This window comes from Rana temporaria, unplaced genomic scaffold, assembly GCF_905171775.1.
Source record: "Rana temporaria unplaced genomic scaffold, aRanTem1.1, whole genome shotgun sequence".
Lineage (NCBI taxonomy): Eukaryota > Metazoa > Chordata > Amphibia > Anura > Ranidae > Rana > Rana temporaria.
In genome coordinates, this window is record NW_024404682.1 from 19096 (window position 1) to 42716 (window position 23621).

The window sequence follows — 23621 nt, forward strand, 5'->3', positions numbered from 1 at the left end:
CTACTAATGGCGGCGATCAGCGATTTTTTTCGTGACTGCGACATTATGGCGGACACTTCGGACAATTTTGACACATTTTTGAGACCATTGTCATTTTCACAGCAAAATATGCATTTAAATTGCATTCTTTATTGTGAAAATGACAGTTGCAGTTTGGGAGTTAACCACAGGGGGGCGCTGTAGGAGTTAGGGTTCACCTAGTGTGTGTTTACAACTGTAGGGGGGTGTGGCTGTAGGTCTGACGTCATCGATCGAGTCTCCCTATATAAGGGATCACTCGATCGATGCGCCGACACAGTGAAGCACGGGGAAGCTGTGTTTACATACGGCTCTCCCCGTTCTTCAGCTCCGGGGAGCGATCGCGACAGAGCGGCTATAAACAAATAGCCGCGCCGTCGTCCCGGATCGCTCCCTGCAGGAATCCGACCGCCGCATGTAGCGGGTCCGATCGGACCCCCCACCCGCTAGAAGGCAGGGACGTACATGTACTAGGCATGTGCAAAAGGGAAACATTTTGTTTCGTTTTAATTCGTTATTTAATTAATTTCGTTAAGTTAGGTTCGTTACATGTGTTAAAATTCGTTTTCGGAACTCGTTCGTTTTCGACCGAATTTCGAAAAATCCGGTCGAATTCGAAAATATTTCGACCGGATTCGACAACAAATAGTCTCTATTCGAATATAATTTCGGAATTCGAAAAAAAAAAAAAATTTCGAATTCCGATCGCATTTCGTCCGCGGGTTTTCGATTCGGAATCGGTAAATTCATTAATATTGCAATTCGGGAATTCGTATGCATCCGAATAATGAAAAATTTGTCCGAATTTCGATTCGGAACGAAACGCACATGCCTAACCTGTACGCGCCATTTTGTGGACGTACATATACATGCGGCGGTCGGGAAGGGGTTAAATATATACATCTATAGTGGGCGGTCGTCAAGTGGCCAATACACGTGACTCGCACGCGGCCCGCCGTTGTCACCATCAGGAATCCCATCCCGAGGAATCTCGCGCCGCCATCGCTGGACGGCTTGTAGACGGAAAGCGGTTTGCGAAGAGGCTGCAGGAGAGATCAGTAAACACCAAAGCAGGCGGATGTCGGTGCGCAACACTTTATTAAATTATTTTATTTCATATCCGAGGTTCAAGTAAACATTTTCCAGGTCAGGTTGGAAGGAGACAAAAAAAAAAAGGTAAAGAGGGGGAGGGGAGGAAGCGACAAAAAAAAAAAAAAGGGGGGGGGGTTGAAGAACAGAAGGAAGATTTCCGGAGGAAGACGAGTGGGAACAGTGCGCGGTTCAAGCTGCAGGAATACTGGTCTGGTCACGCCCAGGAACTGGCGGCACGCCGGAGATCTGCGGGGTAGAGAAAAAAAAAGGAGGAGAGCATTTTAAGAATCAAGATTTAAAGCAAAACCCCTCCCCCCCCCCCCCCCCAAAAAAAAAAATAAGCATTTTGGGTCAACTAGGAAAGGTTAAATTTGCAACCTTCAGTGTTGTCCAGAACCCGGCGGGAAGATCTGGCTCCTCCTCCTCCGCCGGACTGGGATCAGGGGGGGTCTCCAAACTTTTAATCAAAGGGCCAGTTTACCGTCCTTCAGACTTTAGAAGGGCCAAACCTTTCCCATTGGGCGTAGAACTTGTCCTGGGGTCAGTGGGAGGAATGGTGCCCCATCTTTGATACTAGGGGTAGGAATGGTGCCCCATCTTCGATACTAGGGGTAGGAATAGTGCCCCATCTTTGATACTAGGGGTAGGAATAGTGCCCCATCTTTGATACTAGGGGTAGGAATGGTGCCCCATCTTTGATACTAGGAATAGTGCCCCATCTTTGATACTAGGGGTAGGATTGGTGCCCCATCTTTGATACTAGGGGTAGGAATAGTGCCCCATCTTTGATACTAGGGGTAGGAATGGTGCCCCATCTTTGATACTAGGGGTAGGATTGGTGCCCCATCTTTGATACTAGGGGTAGGAATAGTGCCCCATCTTTGATACTAGGGGTAGGAATAGTGCCTCATCTTTGATACTAGGGGTAGGAATGGTGCCCCATCTTTGATACTAGGGGTAGGAATGGTGCCCCATCTTTGATACTAGGGGTAGGAATAGTGCCCCATCTTTGATACTAGGGGTACGAATGGTGCCCCATCTTTGATACTAGGGGTAGGAATAGGGCCCCATCTTTGATACTAGGGGTAGGATTAGTGCCTCGTCTTTGATACTAGGGGTAGGAATAGGGCCAGATAAGGGCAAGTAAAGGGTTGCATTCAACCCCGGGCTGCAGTTTGGAGACCACTGCTCTAGAGCAGCATTTCTCAATTCCAGTCCTCAAGGCGCCCCCAACAGGTCATGTTTTCAGTCTTTCCATTATTTTGCACAGGTGATTTGATCAGTTTCACTGCCTTAGTAATTACCACAGACGTTTCATCTGAGGGAAATCCTGAAAACATGACACGTTGGGGTGCCTTGAGGACTGGAGTTGAGAAACACTGGTCTGGAGAACCCAAGATGGGGTGCAAGTCTTGCATTGCCCACCCTGTACTAGATTACCCATTGGGGTATACCTCACCAGCATGGCACCAATGGCACTTCACCTAAACAGCTAAGCCTGGTTTATTACAACCATGTTGGATTTAGGGGGAGAACTTTGAATCGGCTTTATGGACAACCTCAGTTCTAGAGGGCATCAAGGGTTCAAGAGATATTTCCCATTGGGCTAGGACAACCCTAGTCCTAGAGGGCAGCAAGGCTTCAAGAGATATTTCCCATTGGGCTAGGACAGGGGTCTCCAAACTGCAGCCAGATGTGGCCCTTTGTTAGCCTTTATCCGTCCCTTGGGGCACCATTCCTCCCCCTGACAGCCAACAAGGGGGCACTATTTCTTCCTCTGATACCAATGATGGGATACTATTCCTCCTACTAATAGGGGCACAACTCCTCCTCCTACTGACTACCAACCCTGAGGCCATATTTATTCTTACTGATGCTGGGCCCGGGACATTTTCTGCTCCCAGGGGCCACAATATGGCCCTCCTAAAGTCTAAAGCACAATAAACTGGCCCTTTGTTTGAAAAGTTTGGAGACCCCCGGGCTAGCTAGGACACGCCCAGTCCTAGAGGGCAGCAAGGCTTCAAGAGATATTTCCCATTGGTCTAGGACACCCCTAGTCCTAGAGGGCAGCAAGGCTTCAAGAGGTATTTCCCATTGGTCTAGGACAACCCTAGTCCTAGAGGGCAGCAAGGATTCGAGAAGACATTTCCCATTGGGCTAGGACGACCCCAGTTCTAGAGGGCAGCAAGGTTTCAAGAGATATTTCCATTGGGCTAGGACACCCCCAGTCCTAGAGGGCAGCAAGGCTTCAAGAGATATTTCCATTGGGCTAGGACACCCCCAGTCCTAGAGGGCAGCAAGGCTTCAAGAGATATTTCCCATTGGGCTCAGACACCCCAGTCCTAGAGGGCAGCAAGGCTTCAAGAGATATTTCCCATTGGGCTAGGACACCCCCAGTCCTAGAGGGCAGCAAGGCTTCAAGAGATATTTCCCATTGAGCTAGGACAACCCCAGTCCTAGAGGGCAGCAAGGCTTCAAGAGATATTTCCCATTGGGCTAGGACACCCCCAGTCCTAAAGGGCAGCAAGGCTTCAAGAGATATTTCCCATTGGGCTAGGACACCCCTAGTTCTAGAGGGCAGCAAGGCTTCAAGAGATATTTCCCATTGAGCTAGGACACCCCAGTTCTAAAGGGCAGCAAGGCTTCAAGAGTTATTTGCCATTGGGCTAGGACAACCCCAGTTCTAGAGGGCAGCAAGGCACCAAAACTTGGAGCTAAGCTTTGCCCTCACATGCTTAACAGTTCAGGGTGTTTGAACCTCTGAGCCCAACAAAGGGCTTGAGTTGGCCTTAAAGAGAATTTCCAGGCATGGACCAATGTAACTGTATATATCATATCTGGCCAATGCCCCTGGAAGCTGGAAATCTCTGAAGTGGACACTACTACTACTCCGGTCATCTCCAATTCCAGGTACCATTCTGAGAGGCTGACCTGCTGTATTCTGAACACAAGGGGTGGCTGCTCAGCACGGGTGCCATTCAAAGAAGGCTTTGCATTTTCTGAAGGTCATGGGGTTAAATGTGTATTCAGCTGTTTGGCTGGAATTCGATGCTGAGCGCACATCAGAGGCTGTGGGAAGGCAACATGAGTTAATATAATTTCTGAATTTTCCACATATCGGTTTTCATTCCCAACGGTCAGCCAGGCTGATACTTGCAGTTCCCTGGAGGACAGGATGCCCCCCCCCCCCAGGTTGGAATGTAGCCAATTAAGCCTCTAACTTTGCATGACAATAGAGACTCCGATCTGATCTGGATTCAAAGAGAGCATGACTACCGGGATGATTGATGACAAAAATCAAGGACCAGCAAGTTCCTGGAGATGATATGGGCAATGCTGCCCCCAGAGGCCAATTACAGCAAGACGGTCAGTGATAAGAAAGACTGCCCTGTGAACACTCTGATTCACCCAAAACCGAGTGGGGCTGGCAATTTGCCATCTTGAGCTCAGCCAATGAGGAGTCTACCTAGAGGAGGCGATAAGTATCTTTGATGATTGTTGTTATATGTTGTAGATATCTGCTGTTTAGTGTGCGATATTCCTATTTTCTTGGGAAATAAATGTAACATTGTTTACTAAGCAGCTGCGTTTGTTATATCATTGTGCTCATCCGACTCTTTAGATTAGCCAAGTTATAGGGATAGGCAATTAATACTTACCGTATATACCGAGTTTTTCAGCAAATTTTTTTGTGCTGAAAATGCCCCCCTCGGCTTATACTCGAGTCACCTTTTTGCGCCTAATCTCCAAGGTACCGGCCGTACCTTGGACCCCAAACTTGGCACACATATAGCCACACTCTTTCTCTACAAGTGTGCAAAGGTTGTTCCACGGAGGACCTACAGCCGGGGAGCACCAATTTTTCAAAGTCGGGGACCCCTTCCATAGACTCCCATGTTAAACTGTCTCCGGTAAATTTGAGGACGTGGTACCCGCCGGCCTTAGGTGCCCTGGACCCAGAACTTAGCACACATGTAGTCCCGTTCTCCTCTACAAGTGTGCAAAGTTTGCTGTCTGGGGGACCTCTTCTATATACTCCTATGTTAAACGTAAGTCTAGTCATTGGCATAGTGAGGCATGCACATGGGCACAGTGAGGCGTGGACACAGTGAGGCATGCACATGGGCACAGTTAGACATGGGCATAGTGAGACATGGGCATAGTGAGACATAGGCACAGTGAGACATAGGCACAGTGAGGCGTGGGCACAGTGAGGCGTGGGCACAGTGAGGCATAGTGAGGCATACACATGGGCACAGTGAGGCGTGGACACAGTGAGGCATACACATGGGCACAGTGAGGCGTGGACACAGTGAGGCATACACATGGGCACAGTGAGGCGTGGGCACAGTGAGGCATACACATGGGCACAGTGAGGCGTGGACACAGTGAGGCATGCACATGGGCACAGTGAGGCACACAGATGGACACCCTAGGCTTATACTCGAGTCAATAAGTTTTCCCAGTTTTTTGTGGTAAAATTCGGTGCCTCGGCTTATATTCGGGTATATACGGTATATTAGAGTGTACAATATCGCATTATTACACCGGGGGGGGCCCTTCCGTTCCGTACCTCCGAGTTACTTTTTCTTCACGGAAGTCCGGCTCTTTTCTCGCTCAGAGGACATTTTCTTGTTGACTTTTTCCTTTTTATCTTTCTTGGCATTTAAATTCTCATAGAGGGTTCCCTCGTCTTTAGGCCTGTAATATATAAAGGATGGACAGACGATGAAGGGCGCACATTTGGGGGGCGGTGGCGGCATACGCTTGACGCTGGAGTAGAGGCGCGCAGGAAATATTTATTACTTTGATGGGCTTCGCGTCACTTTCATCTTGGACATGGCTGGCGCAAGGTTCCCGTATTCCGACTCCACAGCCTTTGTTTTCTGCAAGAAAAACAAAAAAAGGGGTAACCAATCATGCGATCCGATGGTTAGAAATGCGCGGTTCGTTTCGTTCTGAATCACAATTCGGATTCATGCAAATTTCTGAATGACAACGATGGAAGAACAAAAGAGGGAAGAGGAGGTAACACAAATCGGGACTTTTACGTTGTCGGGTCAAATAAATATAATACAGGGGAACCTCGGATTACGAGATCCGTATTTTCCGGCGTAGAAGACGACTTTTTGGATGGAAAAAAATGCATCCAAAGTCGGGGGTCGTCTTGTACGCCGGTGACAGTCTCCGTCAGGCTGTGGGCGTCCATGATTTAAAAGCCGCACCTTCTCCTCAGATTGTTTACCTAACACTCGACATGTTTCGCTTTCTATAGCTTCTTCAGGAGATTCAGGTGTGTTGTATTGAATACTATAGAGAACAAGGAAGACCAGAATGAATTTCATGTTTTAGACAGTAAAATATCCATTATTATTGTTTGACTCTGTCTAAAACAACATGAAATTCATTCCTGTCTTCCTTATCCAAAACATTTGTTCTATTCAAAGCATACACTAACACTCAACATGTTTCGCTTTATATAGCTTCTTCAGGAGATTCAGGTGTATTGAATGCTATAGGTAACAAGCAAGACAAGAATGAATTTCATGCTGTTTTAGACAGAGTAATATAATAATAATAATGGATATTTTACTCTGTCTAAAACAACATTAAATTCATTCTCATCTTCCTTGTTATCTATAGCATTTAATACAATACACCCGAATCTCCTGAAGAAGCTAAATAAAGCGAAACATGTCGAGTGGTAATGTGTGTATATGCTGTGAATAGAACAAATGATAGAGATTTTTTTCATCCTTATCCAAATCATTTGTTCTATTCAAAGCATATACACACACTACCTAACACTCGACATGTTTCGCTTCATTTAGCTTCTTCAGGAGAATCAGGTGTGTTGTATTGAATGCTACAGATAACAAGGAAGACAAGAATGAATTTCATGTTGTTTTAGACAGAGTAAAATATCCATTATTTTTATTATTTTACTCTGTCTAAAAGAAAATTCATTCCTGTCTTCCTTGTTATCTATAGCATTCAATACAACACACCTGAATCTCCTGAAGAAGCTAAATAAAGCGAAACATGTCGAGTGATAGTTTAGTGTATATGCTTTGAATAGAACAAATGATTTGGATAAGGATGATTTCTATCATGTTTTTAATGTTGTAATAAAATATTAAAATTGTATCTAATTGTTATTACATTTCTTTGACCCGACACCTTAATGGCCTACTTGCATTGTCCTATATCCGGGGGCTGCGTTGCATTCTGGGCGCCCCTCCCCCTTTTCTCTGCTTTTGCAGGATGTGGGGAGATTGGGCAGGCTTGTCCCATTACGCTTCAACGCCACTCCCCCCCCCCCCCCTACGCCCTTTTGGACATTTCTGCGCTGGCATGTGTGTTTTGGAATCTCGGCTGACCTATGGGGGGGGGTGAACGCAGGTGGGTGGTTCTGTCGCTCAGGTGTGCACACCCCCTCCTGTTATGTCCCGCCACTCATGGGGCGAGGCCTACTTACATTGTCCTATATCCGGGAGCTGCGTCATGTTCTGGGCGCCCCTCCCCTTCTCCTCCTCTCTGCTTTGGCAGGATGTGGAGTGATCGGGCGCGCTTGTCCCATTACCCTTCGGCGCCACGCCCCTCCCCTACGTGTTGTGCCCTTTTGGACGTTTCTGCACTGGCATGTGTGTTTTGGGATCTCGGCTGACCGATGAGGGGGGTGAACGCAGGTGGGCGGTTCTTCCGCTCAGGTGTGCACACCCCTTCTTGCTATGTCATGCCCACGTGACGCTGGTATAGGGCCCCCTGGGTAGCCCTGCTGAGACCACCGCCTGTGGAACAGAATTCCACATCCTTGCCGCTCTTACTGTAAAGAACCCTCTACGTACAAAATAAAGACTAAGGCAGAAACATCAGAGAGAACACCACATCCCAATAATGTCAATAGCAAAAAAATGGGGGAAGGAGGGGGGTAACAAACCCCCGGGACTTTAACGTTGTTCAAGATAGAAACAAGGTATAGACACACAATAACAGCATCAATAAAATTCCAATATTTTATTATAAAAGTAAAAAAAACATTAGGAAATAAAACCATCCACATCAAGTTTATAGATTCCGCTGAAGGCATATATATATATATATATATATATATATACACAAGCAATACCGCTCAACATGTTTCGCTCTTTGAGCTTCTTCAGGAGTTTCTGGTAAGATGCATATTATATCTCATCCTTGTCCTTTCTGTTATTCCCAGCATAATATCCATCCTGAAGAAGCTCAAAGAGCGAAACATGTTGAGCGGTATTGCTTGTGTATATATATATATATATATATATATATATATGCTTTCAGCGGGATCTATAAACTTGATGTGGATGGTTTTATTTCCTCGTGTATTTTTACCTTTATAATAAAATATTGGACTTTTATTGATGCTGTTGTTGTGTCTATACCTTATTTCTATCTTGAACACCGTTAAATTCCCGGGGTTTGTTACCCCTCCTTCCTCCATTTTTTTTTTTTTTGCTATAACTTTCTACATAGTTTAAGGATAAACCTCTTTTCTTCTAATTCTAATGAGTGGCCCCGTGTCTTATTATTAAACTCCCTTCCATGGAAAACTTGTCTCCCTAATGTGGGGGTCACCAGTCCGGTATTTGTGAAATCATCGCCCCTCCCATCGTCTCTTCTCCAGAGAGAATTGGAGCCCAGAACTGGATGGCATACTCCAGGTGCGGCCGGACCAGAGTCTTGTAGAGGAGAGAATTATAGTTTTTATCTCTGGAGTTGATTCCCTTTTTAATGCCAATATTCTCTTTGCTTTGTTAGCAGCAGCTTGGTATTGCTGAGCCTCTAATCTACTAGGACCCCCAGGCCCTTTTCTATCCTAGATCCCCCCAGAGCTCCTCCCTCCCCCATACCTGAGCTCCTCCCTCCCCCATACCTGAGCTCCTCCCTCCCCCATTGCTGAGCCTATCATCTACTAGGACCCCCAGGCCCTTTTCTATCCTAGATCCCCCCAGAGCTCCTCCCTCCCCCATACCTGAGCTCCTCCCTCCCCCATACCTGAGCTCCTCCCTCACCATACCTGAGCTCCTCCCTCCCCCATACTTGAGCCCCTCACTCCCCCATTGCTGAGCCTATAATCTACTAGGACCCCCAAGTCCTTTCCCATCCTACATTCCCCGAGAGCTCCTCCCTCCCCCATACCCGAGCTCCTCCCTCCCCCATAATTGAGCTCCTCCGTCCCCCATTGCTGAGCCTATCATCTACTAGGACCCCCAGGTCCTTTTCCATCCTAGATTTCCCTAGAGCTTCTCCCTCCCCCATACCCGAGCTCCTCCCTCCCCATACTTGAGCTCCTCCCTCCCCCATTGCTGAGCCCATCATCTACTAGGACCCCCAGGTCCTCTTCCATCCTAGATTCCCCCAGGAGGTTCTCTCCTCATACCTGAGCTCCACCCTCCCCCATACCCGAGCTCCTCCCTCCCCCATACCTGAGCTCCTCCCTCCCCCATTGCTGAGCCTATCATCTACTAGGATCCCCAGGTCCTTTCCCATCCTAGATTCCCCCAAGGAGGTTCCCCCCCATACCCAAGCTTCTCCCTCCCCCCATACCTGTGCTCCTCCCTCCCCTTTTGCTGAGCCTATCATCTACTAGGACCCCCAGGCCCTTTTCTATCCTAGATCCCCCCAGAGCTCCTCCCTCCCCCATACCTGAGCTCCTCCCTCCCCCATACCTGAGCTCCTCCCTCCCCCATTGCTGAGCCTATCATCTACTAGGACCCCCAGGCCCTTTTCTATCCTAGATCCCCCCAGAGCTCCTCCCTCCCCCATACCTGAGCTCCTCCCTCCCCCATACCTGAGCTCCTCCCTCACCATACCTGAGCTCCTCCCTCCCCCATACTTGAGCCCCTCACTCCCCCATTGCTGAGCCTATAATCTACTAGGACCCCCAAGTCCTTTCCCATCCTACATTCCCCGAGAGCTCCTCCCTCCCCCATACCCGAGCTCCTCCCTCCCCCATAATTGAGCTCCTCCCTCCCCCATTGCTGAGCCTATCATCTACTAGGACCCCCAGGTCCTTTTCCATCCTAGATTCCCCTAGAGCTTCTCCCTCCCCCATACCCGAGCTCCTCCCTCCCCATACTTGAGCTCCTCCCTCCCCCATTGCTGAGCCCATCATCTACTAGGACCCCCAGGTCCTCTTCCATCCTAGATTCCCCCAGAGGTTCTCTCCTCATACCTGAGCTCCTCCCTCCCCCATACCCGAGCTCCTCCCTCCCCCATACCTGAGCTCCTCCCTCCCCCATTGCTGAGCCTATCATCTACTAGGATCCCCAGGTCCTTTCCCATCCTAGATTCCCCCAAGGAGGTTCCCCCCCATACCCAAGCTTCTCCCTCCCCCCATACCTGTGCTCCTCCCTCCCCTTTTGCTGAGCCTATCATCTACTAGGACCCCCAGGCCCTTTTCTATCCTAGATCCCCCCAGAGCTCCTCCCTCCCCCATACCTGAGCTCCTCCCTCCCCCATACCTGAGCTCCTTCCTCCCCCATTGCTGAGCCTATCATCTACTAGGACCCCCAGGCCCTTTTCTATCCTAGATCCCCCCAGAGCTCCTCCCTCCCCCATACCTGAGCTCCTCCCTCCCCCATACCTGAGCTCCTCCCTCACCATACCTGAGCTCCTCCCTCCCCCATACTTGAGCCCCTCACTCCCCCATTGCTGAGCCTATAATCTACTAGGACCCCCAAGTCCTTTCCCATCCTACATTCCCCGAGAGCTCCTCCCTCCCCCATACCCGAGCTCCTCCCTCCCCCATAATTGAGCTCCTCCCTCCCCCATTGCTGAGCCTATCATCTACTAGGACCCCCAGGTCCTTTTCCATCCTAGATTCCCCTAGAGCTTCTCCCTCCCCCATACCCAAGCTCCTCCCTCCCCATACTTGAGCTCCTCCCTCCCCCATTGCTGAGCCCATCATCTACTAGGACCCCCAGGTCCTCTTCCATCCTAGATTCCCCCAGAGGTTCTCTCCTCATACCTGAGCTCCTCCCTCCCCCATACCCGAGCCCCTCCCTCCCCCATACCTGAGCTCCTCCCTCCCCCATTGCTGAGCCTATCATCTACTAGGATCCCCAGGTCCTCTTCCATCCTAGATTCCCCCAGAGGTTCTCTCCTCATACCTGAGCTCCTCCCTCCCCCATACCCAAGCTTCTCCCTCCCCCCATACCTGTGCTCCTCCCTCCCCTTTTGCTGAGCCTATCATCTACTAGGACCCCCAGGTCCTTTTCCATCCTAGATTCCCCCAGAGCTCCTCCCTCCCCCATACCCGAGCTCCTCCCTCCCCATACCTGAGCTCCTCCCTCCTCCATTGCTAAGCCTATCATCTACTAGGACCCCGGGTCCTTTTCCATCCTATATTCCCACAGGATGTTCTCCCCCCTCCAGTCTATCGATTGTATTAATATTTTTGCCACCCAAATGCAATTATTTTATTGAAGACTCAGACTCTGATAATTGAAGAATTTCCCTACTTGGGCTGTCAGACATCTAATGCCAAGCTGGTGTGGCAATTCCCCCTTGTGGGCAGCGGACCCCACAAAAGTTGATGTCTGGTGGTAAACACAAAGTGAAGGTACCTCGAGCGCTCGCAGCTTGTGCTTGGCGGAGTCGATGTAATGTGCGATAGAGGTGTAGATGAACCTATATTGAGCCTCTGTCTGGACCATTCCTGAGCGCTGGGATCGTACCATCTGAATGGTCTTCTGAACATCGATATCGCAGTCCAGACCTGGAAAAGACACAACGTCAGTCAGAAGGATGGATGGAGCCGGGAGGGAGCCGGGAGGGAGTCAGGAGGGAGCCCGGAGGAAGACGGGATTGAGCCAGGAGGGATCGAATGAGGTAGCCGGGAGGGAGTCAGGAGGGAGCCAGGAGGGAGCTGGGATTGAGCCAGGAGGGATCGAAGGAGGGATCGAAGGAGGGAGCCAGGATGGAGCTGGGAGGGAGCCGAAAGGGAACCAGGAGGGAGCCGGGACGGAGCCAGGAGGGAGCCAGGAGGGAACCAAGAGGGAGCCTGGAGGGAGACGGGATTGAGCCAGGAGGGATCGAAGGAGGGAGCCAGGATGGAGCCAGGAGGGAGCCGGGAGGGAGCCAGGAGGGAACCAAGAGGGAGACGGGATTGAGCCAGGAGGGATCGAAGGAGGGAGCCAGGATGGAGCCAGGAGGGAGCCGGGAGCGAACCATGAGGGAGCCGGGAGGGAGCCAGGAGGGAGCAGGGAGGGAGACGGGATTGAGCCAGGAGGGATCGAAGGAGGGAGCCAGGATGGAACCAGAAGGGAGCTGGGAGGGAACCAAGAGGGAGACGGGATTGAGCCAGGAGGGATCGAAGGAGGGAGTCAGGATGGAGCCAGGATGGAGCCAGGAGGGAGCCAGGAGGGAGCCAGGAGGGAGCCGGGAGGGAGTCAGGAGGGAGCCGGGAGGGAGCCAGGAGGGAGCCAGGAGGGAACCAAGAGGGAGCCTGGAGGGAGACGGGATTGAGCCAGGATTGAGCCAGGAGGGATCGAAGGAGGGAGCCAGGATGGAGCCAGGAGGGAGCCGGGAGGGAGCCAGGAGGGAACCAAGAGGGAGACGGGATTGAGCCAGGAGGGATCGAAGGAGGGAGCCAGGATGGAGCCAGGAGGGAGCCGGGAGCGAACCATGAGGGAGCCGGGAGGGAGCCAGGAGGGAGCAGGGAGGGAGACGGGATTGAGCCAGGAGGGATCGAAGGAGGGAGCCAGGATGGAACCAGAAGGGAGCTGGGAGGGAACCAAGAGGGAGACGGGATTGAGCCAGGAGGGATCGAAGGAGGGAGTCAGGATGGAGCCAGGAGGGAGCCAGGAGGGAGCCGGGAGGGAGTCAGGAGGGAGCCGGGAGGGAGCCAGGAGGGAGCCGGGAGGGAGCCAGGAGGGAGCCAGGAGGGAGCCAGGAGGGAACCAAGAGGGAGCCTGGAGGGAGATGGGATTGAGCCAGGAGGGATCGAAGGAGGGAGCCAGGATGGAGCCAGGAGGGAGCCGGGAGGGAACCAGGAGGGAGTCGGGAGGGAGCCAGGAAGGAGCCAGGAGGGAACCAAGAGGGAGCCTGGAGGGAGACGGGATTGAGCCAGGAGGGATCGAAGGAGGGAGCCAGGATGGAGCCAGGAGGGAGCCGGGAGGGAGCCAGGATGGAGCCAGGAGGGAGCCGGGAGGGAGTCGGGAGGGAACCAGGAGGGAGCCGGGAGGGAGCCAGGAAGGAGCCGAGAGGGAGACGGGATTGAGCCAGGAGGGATCGAAGGAGGGAGCCAGGATGGAGCCAGGAGGGAGTCGGGAGGGAACCAGGAGGGAGCCGGGAGGGAACCAGGAGGGAGCCAGGAGGGAGCCGGGAGGGAGCCAGGAGGGAGCCAGGAGGGAACCGGGAGGGAGCCGGGAGGGAGCCGGGAGGGAGCCGGGAGGGAGCCAGGAGGGAACCAGGAGGGAGCCAGGAGGGAGCCAGGAGGGAGCCGGGAGGGAGCCAGGAGGGAACCAGGAGGGAGCCAGGAGGGAGCCAGGAGGGAGCCGGGAGGGAACCAGGAGGGAGCCAGGAGGGAGCCGGGAGGGAGCCGGGAGGGAGCCGGGAGGGAGCCGGGAGGGAGCCGGGAGGGAACCAGGAGGGAGCCAGGAGGGAACCAGGAGGGAGCCATGTACAAGTAACACCAGCAGTAACCTGACATTTAGGACAAAACATTGGCTGTCATACATTTGCCCCTGTAGATCAGAAGCTCTCGGCTCGTCTGCTTTTAGAAGGGACCTTCACCCTACATGTAAGGGGGGGGGGGTGTGCTTACGTCCCTTCTGGGCTTATATGCCGCTCTCACTATATTATTGGGGCAAGAGGAGCTTTTCAGGGTCCCGGTCTGTGTGCAGGTATGAGAAGAGTATAGAGTGGGAGCAAGATCCCCAATGAGGGTGTAGGCGGGTGCACCCTGTTTTCTCCACTGCAGGTGGCGCTCAACCGCAGTGGGAGAGGAAGTCAGAAGGAAAATGGTTTCCTGGGTCACTGGAGCAGTGATCCTGTTGGATGCCGACAGCCCATGTGACTTTGGCAGCCATCTTGGGTCAGGCAGAGTCTGACATATCAGCATTGATGTTGCACCGCTTTCTTAAACTAAATCTTTCTAAAACCAACCTGGTAATATTACCCCCCACCCCCGTGCCTGTACCCCCTTCCATGACTTTTCCATAAAGGTCAATAATGCAACAATGGATCCCTCCCCTCAAGCCAGGATACTCGGTGTAATCCTTGACTCTGAACTGTCATTTGACTTCTTGCCTTCTCATAAGCCGACCTCTCCATAGGCTCCACCCTTCTCTGTCAATCCCTCCACTGACCTCCATTCAGTGTCCTCCACACCTCTCTACCAATCCCTCCACTGACCTCCATTCAGTGTCCTCCACCCCTCTCTACCAATCCCTCCACTGACCTCCATTCAGTGTCCTCCACCCCTCTCTACCAATCCCTCCACTGGCCTCCATTCATTGTCCTCCACCCCTCTCTACCAATCCCTCCACTGGCCTCCATTCAGTGTCCTCCACCCCTCTCTACCAATCCCTCCACTGGCCTCCATTCATTGTCCTCCACCCCTCTCTACCAATCCCTCCACTGGTCTCCATTCAGTGTCCTCCACCCCTCTCTACCAATCCCTCCACTGACCTCCATTCAGTGTCTTCCACCCCTCTCTACCAATCCCTCCACTGACCTTCATTCAGTGTCCTCCACCCCTCTCTGCCAATCCCTCCACTGACCTCCATTCAGTGTCCTCCACCCCTCTCTACCAATCCCTCCACTGATCTCCATTCAGTGTCCTCCACCCCTCTCTACCAATCCCTCCACTGACCTCCATTCAGTGTCCTCCACTCCTCTCTACCAATCCCTCCACTGGTCTCCATTCAGTGTCCTCCACCTCTCTCTGCCAATCCCTCCACTGACCTCCAATTCAGTGTCCTCCACCCCTCTCTACCAATCCCTCCACTGACCTCCATTCAGTGTCCTCCACCCCTCTCTGTCAATCCCTCCACTGGCCTCCATTCAGTGTCCTCCACCCCTCTCAACCAATCCCTCTACTGGCCTCCATTCAGTGTCCTCCATCCCTCTCTACCAATCCCTCCACTGACCTCCATTCAGTGTCCTCCACCCCTCTCTGCCAATCCCTCCACTGACCTCCATTCAGTGTCCTCCACCCCTCTCTACCAATCCCTCCACTGGTCTCCATTCAGTGTCCTCCACCCCTCTCTACCAATCCCTCCACTGGCCTCCATTCAGTGTCCTCCACCCCTCTCTGCCAATCCCTCCACTGGTCTCCATTCAGTGTCCTCCACCCCTCTCTACCAATCCCTCCACTGACCTTCATTCAGTGTCCTCCACCCCTCTCTGCCAATCCCTCCACTGATCTCCATTCAGTGTCCTCCACCCCTCTCTACCAATCCCTCCACTGATCTCCATTCAGTGTCCTCCACCCCTCTCTACCAATCCCTCCACTGATCTCCATTCAGTGTCCTCCACCCCTCTCTACCAATCCCTCCACTGACCTCCATTCAGTGTCCTCCACTCCTCTCTACCAATCCCTCCACTGGTCTCCATTCAGTGTCCTCCACCTCTCTCTGCCAATCCCACCACTGACCTCCATTCAGTGTCCTCCACCTCTCTCTGCCAATCCCTCCACTGACCTCCAATTCAGTGTCCTCCACCCCTCTCTACCAATCCCTCCACTGACCTCCATTCAGTGTCCTCCACCCCTCTCTGTCAATCCCTCCACTGGCCTCCATTCAGTGTCCTCCACCCCTCTCTACCAATCCCTCTACTGGCCTCCATTCAGTGTCCTCCACCCCTCTCTACCAATCTCTCCACTGGTCTCCATTCAGTGTCCTCCACCCCTCTCTACCAATCCCTCCACTGGCCTCCATTCAGTGTCCTCCACCCCTCTCTACCAATCCCTCCACTGACCTCCATTCAGTGTCCTCCACACTGGGGGGGGGGGGCATAAATAGGTTGAAGCCTGGAAATATCTGCCTGACACTAAAGGGAGGCATCCAAGTTCCCAAGGACTCGTTAGTACAGACCTGAGTGGTAATATTTGCTGTGGTTATGGTCAAACCTTCCCATAGACACACCCCTAAACCTTGTGGGCGGCCTTCCCATAGACACACCCCTAAACCTTGTGGACGGCCTTCCCAGAAGAGGTGAAGCTGTTCTAGGTCGCAGCCAACTCAATATTGAACCCTCCGGACTATGACTGGGACGCCATTAAAGGTCATGTGCGTGTAAAGGCCGGCGTCCCAATACTTTTGGTAATATAGTGTATGTTAAGAACCCAGGTTTGAAAGGTAACGTATCAATTAACCAATCACTGTTTAGTTCTCAAGATCATTTCACCTTTTGTATGAATGATGTCCAGCAACATGTCAATGACGATGATGGTTCCGGTGCGGCCAATCCCAGCGCTGTGATTGGATAAGAAACGAGAAAACAAAGGTATGCTGAGTAACATCAGATCATGTGACAACACAGGACTTCCCTGGGACTGAGGACTGACTGAGGACTTCCCTGGGACTGACTGAGCACTGACTGAGGACTTCCCTGGGACTGAGGACTGACTGAGGACTTCCCTGGGACTGACTGAGCACTGACTGAGGACTTCCCTGGGACTGAGGACTGACTGAGGACTTACCTGGGACTGAGGACTGACTGAGGACTTCCCTGGGACTGAGGACTGACTGAGGACTTACCTGGGACTGAGGACTGACTGAGGACTTCCCTGGGACTGAGGACTGACTGAGGACTTCCCTGGGACTGAGGACTGACTGAGGACTTCCCTGGGACTGACTGAGCACTGACTGAGGACTGACTGAGCACTGACTGAGGACTTCCCTGGGACTGAGGACTGATTGAGGACTGACTGAGGACTTCCCTGGGACTGAGGACTGACTGAGGACTTCCCTGGGACTGAGGACTGACTGAGGACTGACTGAGGACTTCCCTGGGACTGAGGACTGACTGAGGACTTCCCTGGGACTGAGGACTGACTGAGGACTTCCCTGGGACTGACTGAGCACTGACTGAGGACTGACTGAGGACTGACTGAGGACTGACTGAGGATTTCCCTGGGACTAAGGACTGACTGAGGACTGACTGAAGACTGACTGAGGACTGACTGAGGACTTTCCTGGGACTGAGGACTGACTGAGGACTTCCCTGGGACTGACTGAGGACTTACCTGGGACTGAGGACTGACTGAGGACTTCCCTGGGACTGAGGACTGACTGAGGACTTCCCTGGGACTGAGGACTGACTGAGGACTGACTGAGGACTTCCCTGGGACTGACTGAGGACTGACTGAGGACTGAGGACTTCCCTGGGACTGAGGACTGACTGAGGACTGACTGAGGACTGACTGAGGACTGACTGAGGACTTCCCCGGGACTGACTGAGGACTGACTGAGGACTGACTGAAGACTGACTGAGGTCTTCCCTGGGACTGAGGACTGACTGAGGGCTGACTGAGGACTTCCCTGGGACTGAGGACTGACTGAGGACTGACTGAAGACTGACTGAGGTCTTCCCTGGGACTGACTGAGGACTTCCCTGGGACTGACTGAGGACTGACTGAGGACTGACTGAAGACTGACTGAGGACTTCCCTGGGACTGAGGTCTGACTGAGGACTGACTGAAGACTGACTGAGGTCTTCCCTGGGACTGACTGAGGACTTCCCTGGGACTGACTGAGGACTGACTGAGGACTGACTGAAGACTGACTGAGGACTTCCCTGGGACTGAGGACTGACTGAGGACTTCCCTGGGACTGAGGACTGACTGAAGACTGACTGAGGTCTTCCCTGGGACTGACTGAGGACTTCCCTGGGACTGACTGAGGACTGACTGAAGACTGACTGAGGACTTCCCTGGGACTGAGGACTGACTAAGGACTTCCCTGGGACTGAGGACTGACTGAGGACTGACTGAAGACTGACTGAAGACTGACTGAGGACTGAACTGACTGAGGACTTCCCTGGGACTGACTGAGGACTTCCCTGGGACTGACTGAGGACTTCCCTGGGACTGACTGAGGACTTCCCTGGAACAGAGGACTTCCCTGGGACTGACTGAGGACTTCCCTGGGACTGAGGACTGACTGAGGACTTCCCTGGGACTGAGGACTCACTGAGGACTTCCCTGGGACTGACTGAGGACTTCCCTGGGACTGACTGAGGACTTCCCTGGGACTGACTGAGGACTTCCCTGGGACTGACTGAGGACTTCCCTGGGACTGAGGACTTCCCTGGGACTGACTGAGGACTTCCCTGGGACTGAGGACTGACTGAGGACTTCCCTGGGACTGAGCACTGACTGAGGACTTCCCTGGGACTGAGGACTGACTAAGGACTGACTGAGGACTGACTGAGGACTTCCCTGGGACTGACTGAGGACTTCCCTGGGACTGAGCACTGACTGAGGACTTCCCTGGGACTGAGGACTGACTAAGGACTGACTGAGGACTGACTGAGGACTTCCCTGGGACTGACTGAGGACTTCCCTGGGACTGACTGAGGACTTCCCTGGGACTGAGGACTGACTGAGGACTTCCCTGGGACTGAGGACTGACTGAGGACTTCCCTGGGACTGAGGACTGACTGAGGACTTCCCTGGGACTGACTGAGGACTTCCCTGGGACTGAGGACTGACTGAGGACTTCCCTGGGACTGACTGAGGACTTCCCTGGGACTGACTGAGGACTTCCCTGGGACTGACTGAGGACTTCCCTGGGACTGAGGACTTCCCTGGGACTAAGGACTGACTGAGGACTGACTGAGGACTTCCCTGGGACTGACTGAGGACTTCCCTGGGACTGACTGAGGACTTCCCTGGGACTAAGGACTGACTGAGGACTGACTGAGGACTTCCCTGGGACTAAGGACTGTCTGACGGAGTTACCTGCAGTGTACAATGATGGGCCCGGCTCCTGGTATGCTCTCCTGCATTCGGTTGACCTCTCCAATGAAACTCAGGACACCTCCCGGGTCATCTGGGACCCCATGATCGGGCCAGTTCAGGTACTGATAGTGGACAATCTCTCTGGCCTCATCGCGCTGCGGATACAACAAATGGTGAAGAATGTTACAGGACAGGGGTCTCCAAACGGCGGCCCGGGGGCCAGATGCAGCCCTTTGCTTGCTTTTATCAGTACTACTTCATCCCCTGATACCAACAATGGGGCATAATCACCCCCTCCCCCCCCCCACTGAGACTCCCAATTACACCGACATTTGGGCAAAATGACACCAGACAGCTGCGGGGGGTTTGGCATTACTGGGGGGCGGGGCGATGATGTCAGCAAGAGCAATCTGGCCATACACACTGGCCCAGATTCAGGTACATTTGCGCTTTATTTGCGGAGGCACAGGGCAACGATTTTTCCCTGCGCCCACGCAAATATTTTGCGCTGCCCTCGATTCACGGAGCAGTAGCTCCGTAAATTGCGAGGGCGCGCCGGCAAAATTGCCCGGCGTAAGCGCGCGCAATGTAAATGATCCCGCCGGGGGCGGGAATCATTTTAATTAGGCGCGCTCCCGCGCCGAGCGTAGAGCGCATGCTCCGTCTGGAAACTTTCCCGACGTGCATTGCGGCAAATGACGTCGCAAGGATGTCATTTGCTTCAGCGTGAATGGCGTCCAGCGCCATTCACGAATCACTTACGCAAACGACGTAGATTTTAAATCTCGCGACGCGGGAACGTGGGTATCCTATAGCATTGGCTGCGCCTGCTATTAGGATGTGTAACGTTACGCGAAACCCGACGTACGCAAACTACGTAATTTGCGTACGCAGGGCTCGCGCAACGTTGTGAATCGGTGTTAGTATGCAATTTGCATACTATACACTGAGCACAATGGGAGCGCCACCTAGCGGTCATCGCTAGAATTCAGCCTAAAATCTGCGTGGCATAAGAGCCTTATGCCACGCAGATTTTAGGCTGCAGTCGGCGTAGCGATGTTCCTGAATCAGGAGCATTCACTACGCCGGAGCAAGTAAGCAATTGCGCCGTGTAACCTATGGTTACACGGGCGCAATTGCTTCTTGAATCTGGGCCACTGTTTGCCACGGTGCACTACACGTGCTGCATTACTACTATCTCTGGGCCACCCAAAGGTGTTCCAGGTCTTTTATAATACTATAGTGCAGGCATGTCCAAAGCCCGGCCCCCGGGCCAATCGTGGCCCGCGTTCCGGTTTTGAACGGCCCGCCTGGTTGTGTGGACATATATATCTTTTGTGGCCCCCGACGATCTCTCAGCGAAGGGGGCCACAAAGATGTATATGCCTTGGAGGACAGGGAGGAGGCGGGACGAGTGCAGTACACACACACACAGGAGAATTTCCTGTTTATGGCCGGCCTCTGTAATAGGAAGTCTCGCTGCTATTGGACGACTGTTCTGTCCATCTAATAAAGAGGCCGCCGTGTAAACAGGAGATTCTCATGTAGATAATCTTTGGCGCTCGTGGCAGCATTCCTGGCAATGGTGAGTGCATTCCTGGCAATGGGGGTGCATTCCTGGCAATGGTGCAGCATTCCTGGCAATGGTGAGTGCATTCCTGACAATGGTGAGTGCATTCCTGGCAATGGTGAGTGCATTCCTGGCAATGGTGAGTGCATTCCTGGCAATGGTGAGTGCATTCCTGGCAATGGGGGTGCATTCCTGACAATGGGGGTGCATTCCTGGCAATGGTGCGGCATTCCTGGCAATGGGGGTGCATTCCTGACAATGGGGGTGCATTCCTGGCAATGGGGGTGCATTCCTGACAATGGGGGTGCATTCCTGACAATCTGGTGGTAGGCTATGGGTGGCAAGTGACACGTTGCATCTGGTGGCAGGCTATGAGTCTCAAGTGGCACGCTGCATCTGGTGGTAGGCTATGAGTGGCAAGTGACACGTTGCATCTGGTGGTAGGCTATGAGTCTCAAGTGACACGTTGCATCTGGTGGCAGGCTATGAGTGGCAAGTGACACGCTGCATCTGGTGGCAGGCTATGAGTGGCAAGTGACACGCTGCATCTGGTGGCAGGCTATGAGTGGCAAGTGACACGCTGCATCTGGTGGCAGGCTATGAGTGGCAAGTGACACGCTGCATCTGGTGGTAGGCGACTGTGGCAAGTGACACGCTGCATTTGGTGGCAGGCTATGGGTGGCAAGTGACACGCTGCATCTGGTGGCAGGCTAGGAGTCTCAAGTGACACGCTGAATCTGGTGGTAGGCTATGGGTGGCAAGTGACACGCTGCATCTGGTGGTAGGCTATGGGTGGCAAGTGACACGCTGAATCTGGTGGTAGGCTATGGGTGGCAAGTGACACGCTGCATCTGGTGGCAGGCTATGGGTGGCAAGTGACACGCTGAATCTGGTGGTAGGCTATGGGTGGCAAGTGACACGCTGAATCTGGTGGCAGGCTATGGGTGGCAAGTGACACGTTGCATCTGGTGGTAGGCTATGAGTCTCAAGTGGCACGCTGCATCTGGTGGTAGGCGACTGTGGCAAGTGACACGCTACATCTGGTGGCAGGCTATGGGTGGCAAGTGGCACGCTGAATCTGGTGGCAGGCTATGGGTGGCAAGTGACACACTGCATCTGGTGGTAGGCTATGGGTGGCAAGTGGCACGCTGAATCTGGTGGCAGGCTATGGGTGGCAAGTGACACGCTGCATCTGGTGGTAGGCTATGGGTGGCAAGTGGCACGCTGAATCTGGTGGCAGGCTATGGGTGGCAAGTGGCACGCTGAATCTGGTGGTAGGCTATGGGTGGCAAGTGACACGCTGCATCTGGTGGTAGGCTATGGGTGGCAAGTGACACGCTGCATCCGGTGGTAGGCTATGGGTGGCAAGTGGCACGCTGCATCTGGTGGCAGGCTATGGGTGGCAAGTGACACGCTGCATCCGGTGGCAGGCTATGGGTGGCAAGTGACACGCTGCATCTGGTGGTAGGCTATGGGTGGCAAGTGACACGCTGCATCTGGTGGTAGGCTATGGGTGGCAAGTGACACGCTGAATCTGGTGGCAGGCTATGGGTGGCAAGTGACACGCTGCATCTGGTGGTAGGCTATGGGTGGCAAGTGGCACGCTGCATCTGGTGGCAGGCTATGGGTGGCAAGTGACACGTTGCATCTGGTGGCAGGCTATGGGTGGCAAGTGACACGCTGCATCTGGTGGCAGGCTATGGGTGGCAAGTGACACGTTGCATCTGGTGGCAGGCGACTGTGGCAAGTGACACGTTGCATCTGGTGGCAGGCTATGGGTGGCAAGTGACACGCTGCATCCGGTGGTAGGCGACGGTGGCAAGTGACACGCTGCATCTGGTGGTAGGCGACGGTGGCAAGTGACACGTTGCATCCGGTGGTAGGCTATGAAATCAGCGGTTTGCGGTAAGTAGATAAGAGAGGACATAGAAGGACAATAATAAAACTTGGGGAACAATTGCGATAGGCAGAGGCGACCACAGACACTTACATGTTCGGAAAGTGAGACTTGTAAAGTGCGAGTGAAATACCCCTTGGCTTCATGTTCTGACACCAACTCCACCCAGAAACGTCCGAACTCCTTAGCGCCGGTGCCCGCGTCCGGCCAGTACGGCACACACTTCGTCTGAGAGGAACACAGATGGAGTTTACTGAGAATAGAAACTCTACCGAGTATAAAGTACAAATCGCCATGAAAAGTGAAGGCGCGTGAGAAGAAGCGCGAAGACATGAGGAGGAGGAGGAAGAGGAAGAGGAAGCGGGAAGACATAATGGGCCAGATTCTCAGAGACTAACGTCGGCGTATATCAGTAGATACGCCGTCGTAAGTCCGAATCTGCGCCGTTGTATATTTAAGCGTATTCTGCAAACCAGATACGCTTAAATTTGGCTAAGATACGAGCGGCGTAAGTCTCCTACGCCGTCGTATCTTAGGGTGCATATTTACGCTGGCCGCTAGGTGGCGCTTCCGTTGTTTTCCCGCGTTGAATATGCAAATGAGCAAGATACGCAGATTCACAAACGTACGTGCGCCCGTCGCAATTAGTTACGCCGTTTACGTAAGACATACGCCGGCGTGAAGATAAAGCAGGTCTCTAGGTGGCGCAGCCCATGCAAAGTATGGACGTCGGATCTTTTTACGTCGTTTACGTAAGTCGTACGTGAATGGGGCTGTGCGTAGGTTACTTTCACGTCACAGGCATTGAGCCGGCGTATCTTTGGGCGTAAATACGACGTGATACTGCGCATGCGCCGTTCGTTCGGTCATGCATCTACATGGGGTCACGCTTAATTTAAATACAACACGCCCACGACCTGCCTACTTTGAATTACGCGCGCTTACGCCGGCCGATTTACGCTACGCCGCCGTAACTTAGGACGCAAGTGCTTTGTGAATACAGCCCTTGCCTCTCTAAGTAGCGGCGGCGTAGCGTAAATATGATAGGCTACGCAAGCACAACGTAAAGCCGCCCTACGTGAATCTAGGCCAATGAC

The 23621-nt window shown here is 53.0% G+C and overlaps 1 protein-coding gene across 1 annotated transcript; it reads right to left on the reverse strand.

Annotated features, from left to right (window-relative positions):
* Positions 1 to 1226: 1226 nt before the first annotated feature.
* LOC120923011 (tyrosine-protein phosphatase non-receptor type 6-like) lies at positions 1227 to 22889 on the reverse strand. Its single transcript, XM_040334874.1, has 7 exons — positions 22618 to 22889; positions 19058 to 19212; positions 16501 to 16568; positions 11715 to 11866; positions 5917 to 5996; positions 5684 to 5811; positions 1227 to 1356 (listed from the first exon to the last, which is right to left on the reverse strand). The coding sequence occupies exons 1-6, from the start codon at positions 22855 to 22857 to the stop codon at positions 5691 to 5693; spliced, it is 816 nt and encodes a 271-aa protein (XP_040190808.1). The 5' UTR covers positions 22858 to 22889; the 3' UTR covers positions 1227 to 1356; positions 5684 to 5690.
* Positions 22890 to 23621: the final 732 nt, after the last annotated feature.

Excerpts from the sequence above, each read along its gene's own strand:
- LOC120923011 (XM_040334874.1), bottom strand. The coding sequence starts at position 22,857 with ATGTCTTCGCGCTTCTTCTCACGCGCCTTCACTTTTCATGGCGATTTG. Across the intron at positions 11,867-16,500 it reads GGACATCATTCATACAAAAG|GTCTGGACTGCGATATCGAT; the intron begins GTGAAATGATCT and ends TGTCTTTTCCAG. Across the intron at positions 5,812-5,916 it reads GTGACGCGAAGCCCATCAAA|GCCTAAAGACGAGGGAACCC; the intron begins GTAATAAATATT and ends TATATATTACAG.